This window comes from Volvox carteri (genome assembly GCF_000143455.1).
Source record: "Volvox carteri f. nagariensis unplaced genomic scaffold VOLCAscaffold_94, whole genome shotgun sequence".
NCBI lineage: Eukaryota > Viridiplantae > Chlorophyta > Chlorophyceae > Chlamydomonadales > Volvocaceae > Volvox > Volvox carteri.
Window position 1 is genome coordinate 50,107 of NW_003307637.1, and position 12,752 is coordinate 62,858.

The window sequence follows — 12,752 nt, forward strand, 5'->3', positions numbered from 1 at the left end:
TGGCAGCTCCACCAGGTATTCATCATCCTGCTTAGCTGAGTGGCGCTTTTGTACGGGTTTTGCTGGGTACGAATATGCATGTATGGCCTAGCAGCAGTGAATGCAGATACGGTGCCACTCTCCCAGCCCTGCTCAGCGCAGCCGATGGACTCGATCCTCGCAACAAGAGCTCTACACCCTATACACGATACCTCCCCCCAGAGCCCCTGAGCCCTCTCATTCATCCGCATGGGACATCTATGCACACCAGCCACTCCAGATTCGGCTGGCTACCGGCATGTACTGCTGCAGGCAAGCTTCTTTCTTCTTCCCACGTTCAACCCCGTGCAATCAGCCCAATCAGCAGCGCCTCCAAGCTCCCAGACTCTGAGGCCATCTGCGCCAAGTCCGGGCCCATGGCCTCCCTGAGAACCGCTTCACCACCGACCCTGCCTCAGGACCCGCCGGCCACTGCAGCACGTGCAGGTGCTCTTAACGTGCCGCCCATTCCACGGCTTCCGCTTTAATGGGCCACCCGTGGGAGAACAGCAGCGTCAGCGCAGGCAGGTCGCCCTTCACTGCTGCTGAAGAATAAGCGCGACCCAAAGCGCTGCCATTAAATGCTCAATCGTTGAGACAGAAGTATTAGCGAACCTGACATCGCGTCCAGGTTATCAGCGCCCACAGCGTATCATGGATACTGCGACGAAGAACAGCTGCTCAACCTCCAGTTCCTGGCTCCGAAGCCTGTCGACCTTAGCCTTCCAGTCGGGCGTGGAGCTACCCACGGCCTCGTTAACAATGGCCATCTTATTCTGAAAAGTATGTCCACACATGAACTTCTCCGAAAAATGATTAAGTGTGCACAGGTCGCATCCCTCAGCGGCTCTTATCACTGATTGGCAGCAGGCACTGCTGGCAGCAGGCCGGCACAGGCTGAAGGGCCCACGGGGCTCCCGGGGTTCCCGCAGCGAAAGCCGGCAGCCACTTGGTGGTGATGTCAACGTGCCTATTGCGAGCTGAAGACTTGAGACATCGTGGCTTGGTGGGAGGCCGATACAGAGGAGTTTCTTGCAAAGCGCGAGCTGGTTGCCACCGGCAGCTAAATTCCAGGCTGCGCGCGTCCGCTGCTTCATGTCCTCGTTTCTGAACATATAGAAGTCGCCGTGTTCTAGTTGGCGACGCTGCCATTCTTAGCCGTGAGACAAATCAGTTTCTGCCGTTGCGCCAAAGAAAATACTTTGATTGCGTCGCGTGCACCCAAGCGGTGGAAAAAAACAAGGTGCAGAACAGGCTGCGACAGCTGCACCCTTGTGTTTCGAATATGTCATGAAGTGATCCGGTTAATCAGCCGCACGTTGCAGGAGGCTTCGTTGGGGGTAAGGAATGCGACAACGCGTTGCTTGAGCTCTGGCAGCAGCCAGAGGGTTGCAAAGATTGGGGATTGGGCGCAGGTACTGGTCAGGCGGGATGGGGAACAGGGTGACGACGTCAGGATGGGATGTGGGGCCCAAGGCAAGGATTAGGGATTACGCGTGCTACACTACTTTTAGGATGGGGATTGCTATCGGGGTGAGGATGGGGATGGGAACCCTGGCTGACAGGATGGGGATTGCAGGCTGTCGCAGGTTTAGGATGGGCTCGCTGCCATAGGGTGAGGATTGGGGACACAGCTGGAGGATTAGGATGGGTGGTTCTGCTGTAGGATGAGGCTGCACATGCAGAATGGGGAATACTGACAGGACTGCAACAGACCAAGGATGGATGGTGTAGTTGTCCATAGTTGCTTACTTGGTGTTCTGTTACTTATGGTGCATCTCACAGCGTCTGGTGAAAGTGTTTACATGCAGCACCCGATCCCACAAATTGAATGCGCCTGCCTGGTCCTCGATTGGTACTTTAGGTCATTCTTTCGGTTGCCCATTTTTTGCCTTTTGCCCAGCGGGGGCCGGAGACGGGGCGGCTGATCGAAGTGCAAAGTTCGAAGATCGAAGATCGACTGGAGGTGGCGTTTGGCGTGTACGCCGTGTGATCGGCAGCAATGGACGGCTGCATGACGCTTGGCCGCAAGGTTTGGGTGGGATCACCTTCGCAGCATGCACGCAGGGCGCCCTTGCTCATTGTGCCGGGCCCTTTAGTGCATCGAGGGACTGGGCCCAACGAATGGGCGCTAAAATCTAGTCGCGGCCGCGTCTACTGCACTGTTCGCGACCGGACGGGGTCGGCTCAGCTGGCATGCCTCACTCCTGCGCCCAGAATGCAATGCGCGGTTCCTCAGGTAGGCACCGTGCTATAAGCCGTAGTAGTCGTAGCAGGGTAGTACCTCCTCAGGGGTCGCGGGGTGTGGAACTTCTTCTTGAAACGCGATTAGGATTGCACAAGTAGGATGGAGGTGATGGTGGTCGCGGTCATCGAATTTTCATGAGCGGAACGGCCAGCCGATATACAATAACTTGGGGCGACAATAGACTGAACTGCTGGGGGGAAACGGCAGCTTGACACGAGTGGCATTGTTTGCTGGTTTGGTGGTTGTACTGGGTGTACGGTCGTGCTTCACGGCCTGCCTCGCGGGATAAAGAAGGGAGGGATTTGGATTGGGGTTTTGGGGTTTTATGCATATACTGAAAAGAGGCAATGGCAAGCTTGTGGCCCTCGTAATCGCACTGAAAGAAAGTTAGGTTTCAAGTCAGGGGGAAAAAGGGTTTGATTGATTGGTAAGTGCCATTCTGTGCGCTCGGCAATAGGGTTGTAAACAGGAGCATAAGCAGGTGGTTTGATGACATCTTTCAGCAGGGCCGGCGGTGCGGTGCCAATGTCTTAGGGCAGAGAGACAGTGACGCCGCTCGTATGTGGTTTACGTGTATTCTCTTGTACCGATAGTTTGTTCGTAGGGGTAAGTGGACCACAGAGTGCGAGGATCCTATATAGGACCAATCGGGCGTTTGGATGCTAATATTGATCAAGAGGTAACAGCGCACCCTCATGTAACAGTAAAATAGAAGTTTGTTAAGTGGAGGAGAATTGGAGGAGTTTGTTTCAGCTTTGCGCCCAACCATACAAACTCATGAACAGCGTGCTGTTGCAGTATTGCACAACCGCACCTGTTGACCATCCGAGGTCAGTACTCCCACGAGGTAGTTTGTACACCAGTTGATGACCAGTATGCTCACCAGAATAATGGGGGTTCTCCCTGTCGAGTTTAGCCAGATAAGTATTTCTACTGACTTCACGCCGCGTCTCTAAAATTGCTATTCTACTCCCCCTATCTCTGTCTGTTTGTCTGTCTTCCCCCCCAAAGGTGCTGGCGGCGGAGATGGGTGTGGGCAAGATTGAGATGGTGGAGGGAGTCCTACAATTCAAGCATCATGCGGCCCCAATACACCCCTTCCATGGGTCCGGGGACGTATACGTTCGGATGAAGGTACACGTGTAAAGTGTATTAATATTTTAATATATAAAAGCGATGTGCCTTTCCAGGCATCCTCGGCTTTCCGAGTTGATCTCGGATTGCACCTGTGCCGGAGTGGTCTAACGGGTGGGTCTCAAGCTTTGAGATTGAGCTTTCCCATAGCGAAAGCTGCGTGAGTTCGAACCTCACCGGGTGTAGAGGCTAAGCTCCCTTTTTACATCTCTGATAATACTGACCGCATGGCGGAAATTATAATTCATCGCTGGGCAGGGCCAGAAGGGACACCGGTTCCCATTCTCATGGTGGGAAGCGAGTTGTGGCTCAAGTGCGTGCGGACGTGTACGACAGCGGGGAACGGAAAGCCGCAGGCAGGTAGGTTGTCACTTCATTGCCCATACATACGGAATATACACGGCTTCAGATGCAGCGAATTTGCTAAGGCGCGGCACGGCATTGTGGCCTGGACTTTCTAGGGTCGATTTCGACAAACAGCGGGATCCGAAATTCCTTGTCCGCTAAGAGTGTGGGCGAACCTCTCGGCATGGAGGTGGACAGTGATGGACCCGGTTACTGTGACCCGCAAGCCGAACAGGAGCGGAGTTGACACCACCGTTGATCCAGCGGATTCCAATGCTAACGGATGCCTGACCTGGACAAGTCTGTGTCGGTTTCCTCGAAGCCGGAAAAAGGGCGGGCCCCCCCTGCATCCGTACAGGCCGGTAGCTAGCGCGGCACGTGTGACAATTGATGGGTAGTGTCAACGTGGTGGGAGCTGTGCTTGTTGCAGCAGTGCTGATGCTGTGGGAGCTATGCTTGTCGGCGCGCGGGAGGCAGGAAATCGACACACCGAGCCCCGAGCATTGGCCAAAGTAATTGTACAAACGCGCAGCTTGCGTACTTCATAGAGAAATGAAAGCAAATTTGTCGGTCTGCTGGTGGCAAGCCGGAATGCCCGTGGTAATGCAAGCTGGGTGTTCGAGTTATCATACGCCGTCATCTCAGAATTAAATTATGAGATACGCGGCACCTTTTGAGATTAATAATATAATTCCTACAGGGCGGGGGCCCCCTGGGCGCTTCGAGCTGGGGCCCCGTCCAAAAAGGCACGAACTTCATAGATATTTTCATGAGCAGCTGCCGTACCGCTTAGGGGTCGTCCAGATTGAGAGGTACCTGCAGGCATGAAAGTTGTTCTTGCTGCCGTGGGAGGGGGCGAGCCTGGTTACCGAAGCGACGTCGCTTCGGCTTCTGCCCTAATCAGCAGAGTCGACTCTGCTGCTGTACGCTGTAGATTAGGGCAGAAGCCGAAGCGGAAACCTGTCAGTACCCTCTGACACTGAGAACTCGCGAAAGTACTGAGTCAGCTGAGTTGACTTGTTTAAGGGCGCCTTTCAACCGTATGTCTGCATCCACGCGTGCATGGAGAATGCAAGTTATAGGTGTACAGAGGTTCCATTAAGCATTTCACTAGATCTTGCAAGCTCTGAAGCTGCATTCCTTATGCATACGAGTCTATAAGTATATATTCTGTGCTATCTGTGGACCTTGGTCCGTCATACGTGCAGCGAAGAATTTTTTGAAACATAATTTGTAAGAGGCATAAATTTGTAACGCATATCAACAATCGATACGCCGCCTACGGTAAGCATAAGCTCGAAGTACGAGGATTCAGCAAAATATATCTCAAATTAAAGGATCTGATACATCCCCTAGCATTAGTTCCGCCATATATGGAAGGGAAGTACTCTACATGGCCCGGGGCCTGTACCGTAATATGCTAAAGTGCTACCTTGAGTTTGTTGTGGAGGTTTTAGGCCAAAATTGTCAAACATTCAGGCCATACCACAAAAGTTGACTTTATTCCGACACGCCAAAAACTCTTAAGTAAAATCTTCAAGGTTACCTTGGAGGTTATAGTTTACGATAGACAAAGGTTCTGATATATCATTAGCACCTCCGACTCATCTTTTGTGCAGCCATTTGTAAGTCCACCATACATTTTAGCAATAGACCTTAATAAAAACGTGTCAACAACACTAAAAGCAAAGTGATTTAACTTTTCGTAAGGGTCACACCTTGCAATAAACCACACCCGGATGCCCCCAACTCTCATATCGCCCCAGCAAGCAGTTCATTCATTATCACCATCACCATCACCATCACCATCGTCACCATTCCCATCATCAACATCAACATCAGCAGCAGCAGCTGCTGCTGCTGCCCATTCAGATGTCCACATCTCAGTACTCCGCGAAGTTCGTGTGCCCCGTGGCCTTGGCGTGCTCCACTGCCTCCTTCTCACCCTGAGGTTGGTGGTGGTGGTGGTGGTGGTGGTGGTGGTGGTGGTGTGTGTGGGGGGGGGCCATGTGGAACCATGGAAGCACGCACACACATACCCACGGAGGGAGAGATGGTAGGGCAGGAGCGGGAAGTCATGGGCGCAAGTGGAACACTTCAGCTACAGGGGGGTTCTCCCCTTCCGTCTCCTTCGCAAAACCCGCACCCCTACCCCCACCGCTACCTACCCTCGCTGACAGGGTCGCTCACAGAGCTCCCCATCCCCCCCCCATACACACATACACACACACACCAAGCTCTCCTACGCGTCCAGACACACCTTGAGACCAATTTGGCACACGCCGCATCTCAATGTAAAGTTGGCGGTGTCCGTAAACTGCCGTACCGCGTGTGTGGCTGCCACCTGAGGGGAGAAGGGGAGGGGTTAGGATTACGTACGTACATACATACGTGCGTGCAACGCCTCACATGAACTACTGCCGACGCTCAAAGCCACAACACGCAACGGCCTGAGTCCCGAGGGGGAGTTAGGGAAGCGCATCCACCGCTGGAATACCTCCTACCTTTAATTTGCTCCCACGTGCGCCCCATCTCTCCTCCATTTCCTATTCGCAGGTCAGTTCCTTCAAACACACACACACACGTACACACACGCACCAGTTTCTCCGCCGCCTGCATGATGGCCGCCCCCTCCCTTCCCCCCCGAGAGAACATGGTCACATCCAGCTCCTCGGGGGCGGCATCGAAGGCCGCCACCGCCAGCGCGTCGTAGTGAAGGCCGTCGTAGATCAGCAGGGCGCGATCAGAATAGCCTGAGGAAAGGCGTGTGTGCGTATGTATGTATGTATGTACGCGCATTCCAAGGAGGCGCGAGGAGGAAGCTTGATGGAGGGAGAGCGGGAACGATGGACTGACCTTTAAGGGGGAACCCCCCTCCCCCCCAGTGGAGTGGGGTGGGGGAGAGGGCAGCAGCGGCAGGGAAGGGGAACAGAGGGATAGCCACGGCAGACAACAAACCGTATGCCGTACACTCACCCTTGTCCTGTCCGTACACGTCACATCTCTTTGTCTGTATGTCAAATGCCGCAATCTCCTTGCCGTAGTACTGCGACAGGATGAAGAGCTCTATGGCTCCGCCCCACTTGTCCTTCTGCTGAATCCATCTGGGTTGCGGGAAGATGTAGTATTTGCATAGGAAAAGGGGGAGAGGGGGCTAAGACGAACCACGGAAAGGGGGAGAGGGGGGAGAGTCACAAGGAAAAATGAGAGCGAGAGCTACCTCAACTGGGGGTCGAGAGGGGGACATGGGTACTGTGCGGATGTGGCCGCCCCTGCTTCCCCCCCACCACCGCGCTCTAACAGCCCGCGGATGACACAACACAGCTCAACCCCCCACGCGGGCTCTTCCCCCCACCCCCACCCCCATCCCCTCCGGGTCTAACCCCGTATCCAGACGTCCCTGGGTCCTTACATACATACATACATACCATTCCTACAGTTTCAACCCGCATTTCCAATCACCCACCACCACTAACTGCGGCGGCACGAGCTAATATCGCCACCGGGGTTTTGTGGCGCTTTCCGTCAGAGGATGCAAAGAAACACCCTCCTCGCTCCGAAACCATTTGCACCCGCGGCCACGCCGCCGCGTCCGGGTCGCATACGTGTCGGTTTCCCCCCCCCCCCCGACCTCCCCCAACATATACCCGTAATACCCACTCGCAATACTCTCGTACATCTTTGCCCAAAAAGCCGTCGTTGAACGTGATGGGGTCGTTGGCAACCACCCTGGCAACCACCTGAGTACGGGAGAGACCACGGGGCGGTGCAGTACAGTTCTATACGGCACAGTACGTGTACAACACGACTACAAGTATTACACAGGGCCCAAGGAAGCGTGGCTCAGTTACCGGAAGATGAACAACAGACTGTGCAGACAGTCAAGATATTCCGCCAATAATAGCTTTGGTTTTTATTTATTCCATTTCGCCAATCCTCAATCCCCCTCCCTGCAACCTCGAGCCCACCGTACTAACCAACGTAAACAGAACGCCTCCTCCCCTTCCACATCATCATCATCATCATCACTGACACCAGTACCAGCCCAACCCAACTTCCCTTCTTCCCACCCGACTCTCCCACCACCACCGCCGCCGCAATTCGGCTATTCACACTGATATTCGCGATCGGGTAATAATTGTGTGTATTGCATTTGCATTAACCACCACCAAACCCGAACCCAAATCCGAACCGGAGCGCCACCACAACCGGTTGCATTCACCTTTCTGAGCTCATCCGCTCTGCTTCTGGACCTCTCCATCACGTACCCCACCGCGTTGAACAAGCAGCTGTTGTCCGAGGCAATTACCCGCCGTACGACACAAGAACCGCCACCGCCACTTACGGGCACAGATTGGGGCGCGGGGCCTGAAGGGGAGGAGGTGGCGATCAGACCCAGGCGGGCGGCCCCCGGGGGGAGAGGCCACGCGTGGGTCTGTGTGTATCAGCGTGTCGTTGCGACGTGCACATCTGTGCTTTCTGCACCCGTTTCCGCCCCTCCCCTCCCCTCCCCACCCAGCCTCACCCACAACACCTCTGCGGCACAAGGTGGTGCTGCTCCCTCACACTCCCATGCACACCTCACTCCTGCACGTCTCCACCACCCCGGGTGAGGCCCCGGGGATTGGGCCCTGTCATGGGCATCCCAATCTACCTGACATGTGACCAGGCAGATCCAAATACCACCACCTTGCAAGCTGCCCCTCCTGCCCAAACACTCATCTTCTCCCCTCCCACCGCATACAACCCATGTCCCCCGGAAACCCTAAGCCCAGAGATGCATCCCGTTGCCGCAACTCACCTCCCCCCACCGGCCCGTCCGTCACAGACCTCCCGCCTACACCACTGCCCCGCTCCTCCACCACCTGCCGCTGCGGCCGCCCGCCGCCCCCGGGGCCACCACTGCTGCTGCTGCTGCCGGCAGCGGCAGTAGCACCGGTGGGAGCTCCTTCTTGCCCCTCCAGGGAGGCAGCTATGGCCCGGGCAAGTGCCTCGTCTTCGTCCATGTACGGCATGCCGCCAAAAGCGGTTGCCGTACCCACGCCCTGCAGCAGGGCATGGGCCGGATGAGTGCGTGGTGGACACAGCTGACCGGTGCGGCGAGAAGGGTACGGGAAGAGTACGAGGAGACATCCACGTATGATGTCAAAACGGGCATGGCGGCAGTCAATGTCCAACAATAAATGATGACGATGACAAAATATGCCGGTAAAAGCTTGTCTGTGTATCTGTTTGTGTGTATGTTTGTGTGTCCTGACTGCACACACACACACACACTAGGTAAACTACGGGACCACCTTCATTGTGGTGCGGGGGATCCACGGGGGGTCCATATCCGCTCCGGCTCGCTCCGGCACGGTAATGGAGCCCCCCCTGGAGCCGTAACCCGGAGGCTATCTCACAACGTGCCCCATCATGTCTGGTCGGCCTCGTTCATAAACCCGGCATGGCATGACATAATATGATACGGCACTTCCGTGAGTTGGGCAACTCCATCCAGCTCACGGATGGAGCTGAGCCGATTTGGGCTGCTGGGCCAGTCGCGGCGCAATCTCGTGGACTCTCCCCTTGACAGGACAAGGACCACGGGAATATTCCACTGTGTGTCCGCAACTCGTGGGCAGCGTTTCGCACTGCCAGAGGATTGGTTCCGCCGCTGCCGTTCCGTGCAGGGGTGCGTACCCGGGGAGGAGCTTCGGTGCTAGCTGCCACGTCTGAAGTGCTGGGTGCCGTAGCGGGAGAGGGAGAGGGAGCAAGTCCAGATGGGTGAGGAGGAGCTGACGTCGCTGGGGCTGGCGCCGGTGCAGGTGCAGGGGCCGGGGCCGGTCCCGGGCGGACCGTCAAGGTGTCGCCATTAGCTATTCCCAGGCTAGAGACAGTTCCGTCCGATAGCACCTGACAGGCGAAGTGGGTGGTTAGATTACGCACATGCGCATAAGTATAAATCTAGCATATTAATGAATGGGCGATTGCATATGTCTGGGGAATACCCTAGAGCAATGCTAAGCCATGGATGATACCGACGGTCGCAAACGAGCAGACGTGGTTTCTAACCTGCATTGCCTTTGGTGGGAAGCCCGTCAGGATTTCCATAGAGGTTGATGACACGCCGGTCTTCTCTGATAAGAGGCTCCGGAAGGCATGGATCGACATGCCCGGGTCCACGCCTGCAAAATGCAGCCGACCGAAGGTATTACATCAATGTAGACCCCCAAATTATTATGGCAGCAGCCTGTAACGGGTATGGCAACTCAACAATTTGTCACAAACCCCTCCTCCCGCCTCAGCTGTCAGCACACCTGATAAGGTGAATTGGGCTTGAGGCCCACGACATCTAAGAGTTAGAGACATTTTCTATAAACCAGTTGTCTTTATGCGGTCTGTGCCACCAAGCCACGTAATGCACTGTTCCATACAGACTTAATTTGTCACAGTGTTTGGAGAGCAACCAGCAAATGAATTTTGTACAGAAACCTAACCGTATGCAATAACGATAAACATGTTGACCAACCTGCTTTGCAAGGTATTCATGGTACGATGTACGGAAATCTGTCGAGGTTTCATTTCCACGCCCCAAGCCCCCAACGACTGAAAGCTTCCACAATTCAGCTCAGCCGATTGCCGTAAGCGCAGATCTGTATGTTTCCTCTGGAATCGCTGTGGAACTGGCCCTAGCTTGCAGCAGCTGGAAGCTGTCAACCTGTCGTCGCATAGTAGCGGCTTCGCACAGAAGAGCACGCAGACTTTCGTGATAATCAATTCAATAACGTGGACCTTAGAAAGGCCCAAACGTTATGGCATTCCAACCGTGTCGTCAGTCCTTGCGGATGGGCTCGGCGCAACCATGCCGTCCGGTCGCGGGTGAGAGTATCCATGATCCAAGGCGTGATAGCCGGCAACTTTTACAATCTGCCAAACGTCCTCCAGCTCGCCTTGCGGCATTGTCGTCGGTGAGCACTGGTGTTGCTCGCAGGTCGTGCGCGGTGCAACGGCATCTTTGCCAGCGCGGCTGCTCCCAAGGTACTCCTGACCCGCGAAGCCGGCAAGAACGACAAACTGCGTGACGCTCTCACGATTAAGGGTTTTAGATGCGTTGAGCTACCGCTCATCGAACACACGGACGGCCCGGACAAGTAAGCTTTTCGCCATCTGGATCCTCTCTTTCCTTACACGCCTCCCCCTTCTCGCCAAGCACCATTTTCGATCCCCTCTGCCCTCCACCGCCGCTGCCGCTGCCGCTGGGTTTCAAAGTAGCGGCCCATCATCTCACGGCCCCCTTCTCCTCGTCCTTCCTGCTTCTTGCCTTATTTCCATTACCATGATGCGTCCAGAGCACGCACAATCCCTTCCCTCTACCGCTTCGAACGTCGGCATTGCCGATTCTTAGCGCACGTGCACATGCCACCCTTGATTGCCCCCCTCCTTTCCTTCAAAATACACACACGCACACGCACACGCATCCACCCGGCCCACCCGCCACAAATATCCATACGCACAACGCTACGCTGTCCTCAGAACGCTCCTCCCGGGTCTGTTGGCCACCGCCTCGGAGCTGTACGAATGGGTGGCGGTGACGTCACCCGAGGCAGCTGCCGTATTCCTTGAGGGCTGGGAGCAGGCGGGGAAGCCCCGGGTAGGGACTTGGAAAGGAGGGAATTGTCTGGCAAGGCGGGGCGGGGTGGGGTGGGGTGGGGTGGGGTGAAAACCCGCCGTGTGGGACTCCCGGACTGTTTTGCAAATGTGTCGCAGTCCAAAGGGCTGGGGGCTTGGAACGTGAGTGGAAAAGCCGTGGGAAGGGAACAGTGGGAGGTGGTGGCGGCTGGGTTTAGGAGACGCGCGGTGGCGTGATGGTGTGTGTGTGGGAGGTGGGGGTGGGGGGTATGGGTTCGGGTTGGTCTTGGTCTTGGTGCTGTCTTGGGTTAGATGCCTCCCACATAAGTCACCCGGTACCGCCATTTCCTTCCCCGCTGTTCCACTTCCCTTTCCCCTCCTCCCCCGCCTCCTCCCTCCCCCTCCTCGTTCTCCCCCGTTGCAACCAGGTCCGTGTGGCGGTGGTGGGCGGGGGCACGGGCGAGGTGCTCCGCCAGGGCGGTATCACACCGGACTACGTGCCGTCCAAGGTGGGTGGGTGACCCGCCGGGGGGTGCGGAGGGAATGGAGCGGGAGGGCGGGAGGAGAGCACTTGCAGGTACTTCCTCGTCCACATGTCCATACACATACACACACACTCTCTCAGCCACACAGACACACACATGCGCGCGTATACACACACGCACGCACGTTCCCCCCGCTCCCCCTTCAGGCGCTGGGCAAGGTGATGGGTTCGGAGCTACCTCGCGTGCCCGGGGGCAGTGGCCGGGTGCTGTACCCCGCATCGGTGAAGGCCTCCACCGACCTGCAGGACAGCCTGGCGGCGGCGGGGTTCGAGGTGCACCGAATTAACACTTACAGCACGGTAGGCTGGGAGACGGTGGGTGGTGGGGGGGTGGGTGGGGGGTGGGTGATGTTTTCATTGTGGTGATCAGGGGTACGGCACTGCAAGGGAGGTCAGGGGGAAACGTACCAGGGGGGGAAGCGTGTAGGAAAGATCTGGGAGATGCCCTCTGTCTGCGTGTTCCAGATTAGCTGAGCCACGAGTGTGTCTGTCTGTGTGTCTGTCTGTGTGTGTGAGTGGAGCGCGCGCGCGCGCGCGCGCGCGAGAGAGAGAGAGAGAGAGAGAGAGAGAGAAGGGGAGGGGAGGGGAGGGGAAAGGTAAGTGATGCAGCGCAAGGCATCCAACGGATGATGTGCCAACGCTAGACCCTGAATCCCCTCAAGAACCTGTTCACAGCATAGAAGTCCACTATCGTTGGGGCCCCCCCCGGCCCCCCCCCGGGTTACAAACCTCCGACCCCAGGGCGCCGTGAAGTCCGTGCCCGAGGATCTGCTCCGAGAGGCCCTCACTGCTGACGTGGTGACGTACGGCAGTCCCAGTGCCGTAAAGGCCTGGGTGGGGCTGGCCGGGCTG

At 56.3% G+C, this 12,752-nt stretch overlaps 3 protein-coding genes across 3 annotated transcripts in view; 2 read left to right on the forward strand and 1 right to left on the reverse strand.

Moving 5' to 3' along the window:
• Positions 1-3,412, forward strand: part of VOLCADRAFT_99717 (uncharacterized protein) — a gene marked incomplete at both ends in the record, with an annotated part of 4,785 nt that extends 1,373 nt beyond the window's left edge. The window contains 3 exons of the mRNA XM_002958403.1: positions 335-465; positions 2,118-2,257; positions 3,278-3,412. Coding sequence (XP_002958449.1) covers positions 335-465; positions 2,118-2,257; positions 3,278-3,412 — 406 coding nt within the window. The remainder of the gene's footprint in view (positions 1-334; positions 466-2,117; positions 2,258-3,277) is intronic.
• A 2,216-nt stretch (positions 3,413-5,628) lies between these two features.
• VOLCADRAFT_84470 (uncharacterized protein) lies at positions 5,629-8,085 on the reverse strand (the record flags this gene model as incomplete). Its single annotated transcript, XM_002958426.1, has 6 exons — positions 7,968-8,085; positions 7,393-7,485; positions 6,722-6,836; positions 6,340-6,498; positions 6,006-6,082; positions 5,629-5,691 (listed from the first exon to the last, which is right to left on the reverse strand). Exons 1-6 carry the CDS (start codon positions 8,004-8,006, stop codon positions 5,629-5,631), a joined length of 546 nt encoding a protein of 181 aa, XP_002958472.1. The 5' UTR covers positions 8,007-8,085.
• Positions 8,086-10,732: 2,647 nt separating this feature from the next.
• Positions 10,733-12,752, forward strand: part of VOLCADRAFT_69473 (uncharacterized protein) — a gene marked incomplete at both ends in the record, with an annotated part of 3,026 nt that continues 1,006 nt past the window's right edge. Inside the window, 5 exons of the mRNA XM_002958404.1 lie at positions 10,733-10,878; positions 11,261-11,378; positions 11,785-11,865; positions 12,048-12,200; positions 12,642-12,734. Coding sequence (XP_002958450.1) covers positions 10,733-10,878; positions 11,261-11,378; positions 11,785-11,865; positions 12,048-12,200; positions 12,642-12,734 — 591 coding nt within the window. The remainder of the gene's footprint in view (positions 10,879-11,260; positions 11,379-11,784; positions 11,866-12,047; positions 12,201-12,641; positions 12,735-12,752) is intronic.